The sequence below is a fragment of the Bison bison genome, unplaced genomic scaffold (genome assembly GCF_000754665.1).
Source record: "Bison bison bison isolate TAMUID 2011002044 unplaced genomic scaffold, Bison_UMD1.0 scf7180017864244, whole genome shotgun sequence".
NCBI lineage: Eukaryota > Metazoa > Chordata > Mammalia > Artiodactyla > Bovidae > Bison > Bison bison.
Genome location: NW_011494816.1, coordinates 1,402,696 through 1,403,187, shown reverse-complemented (window position 1 = coordinate 1,403,187; position 492 = coordinate 1,402,696). Strand labels below are relative to the sequence as shown.

Genomic DNA, 492 nt, shown 5'->3' with positions numbered 1-492 from the left:
GCATAATTTCTGGCATCTTCCCGCCTGCAATGTCGGCTCTCTCAGCGTCTCGGAGAAGAGGAGGGGGGGAATCACACACTCATCGTCATGCTTGGAGAATACTGAAGGGAGAAGCAGAGAAGGGGGGTCGTGAGGGCCGGGTGTGGGAGCCTTGTGGAGGTCTGACTGTATACAGCTGGACAGGGCCTGTCTCAGGGCTGGGCTGAGACCCCCATGATGGCACTGGGTGGGCAAGGGGCCAGCAGGCAGGACTCAGGAACCACCCCCGCCCCGCACCAGCCTGTGTCCCTCACTTGCCTGCCCTGCCCCCCTTCCCTCTCCAAATCACCCCTTCTTTCCTAAGGAAGCCAGCACCAGCCCCTGCCCTCCCCTCACAGGGCCACGGACTGCAGAGGACTGGGGTCTGATGAGCTGGAGCACAGCCAGGGCACCCTGGCATGGGAGCTGGCCTGGGGTTCTCAAAAGCTACAAAAACAAGACATTGGTTCTTCA

General features: G+C 61.0%; 1 protein-coding gene across 1 annotated transcript in view; it reads right to left on the bottom strand.

Annotated features, from left to right (window-relative positions):
- Positions 1–6: 6 nt before the first annotated feature.
- The window catches only part of SSBP3 (single stranded DNA binding protein 3), a 166,535-nt gene continuing 166,049 nt past the window's right edge, over positions 7–492 (bottom strand). Inside the window, exon 19 of the mRNA XM_010847196.1 lies at positions 7–101. Coding sequence (XP_010845498.1) covers positions 72–101 — 30 coding nt within the window. The 3' untranslated portion in view covers positions 7–71. The remainder of the gene's footprint in view (positions 102–492) is intronic.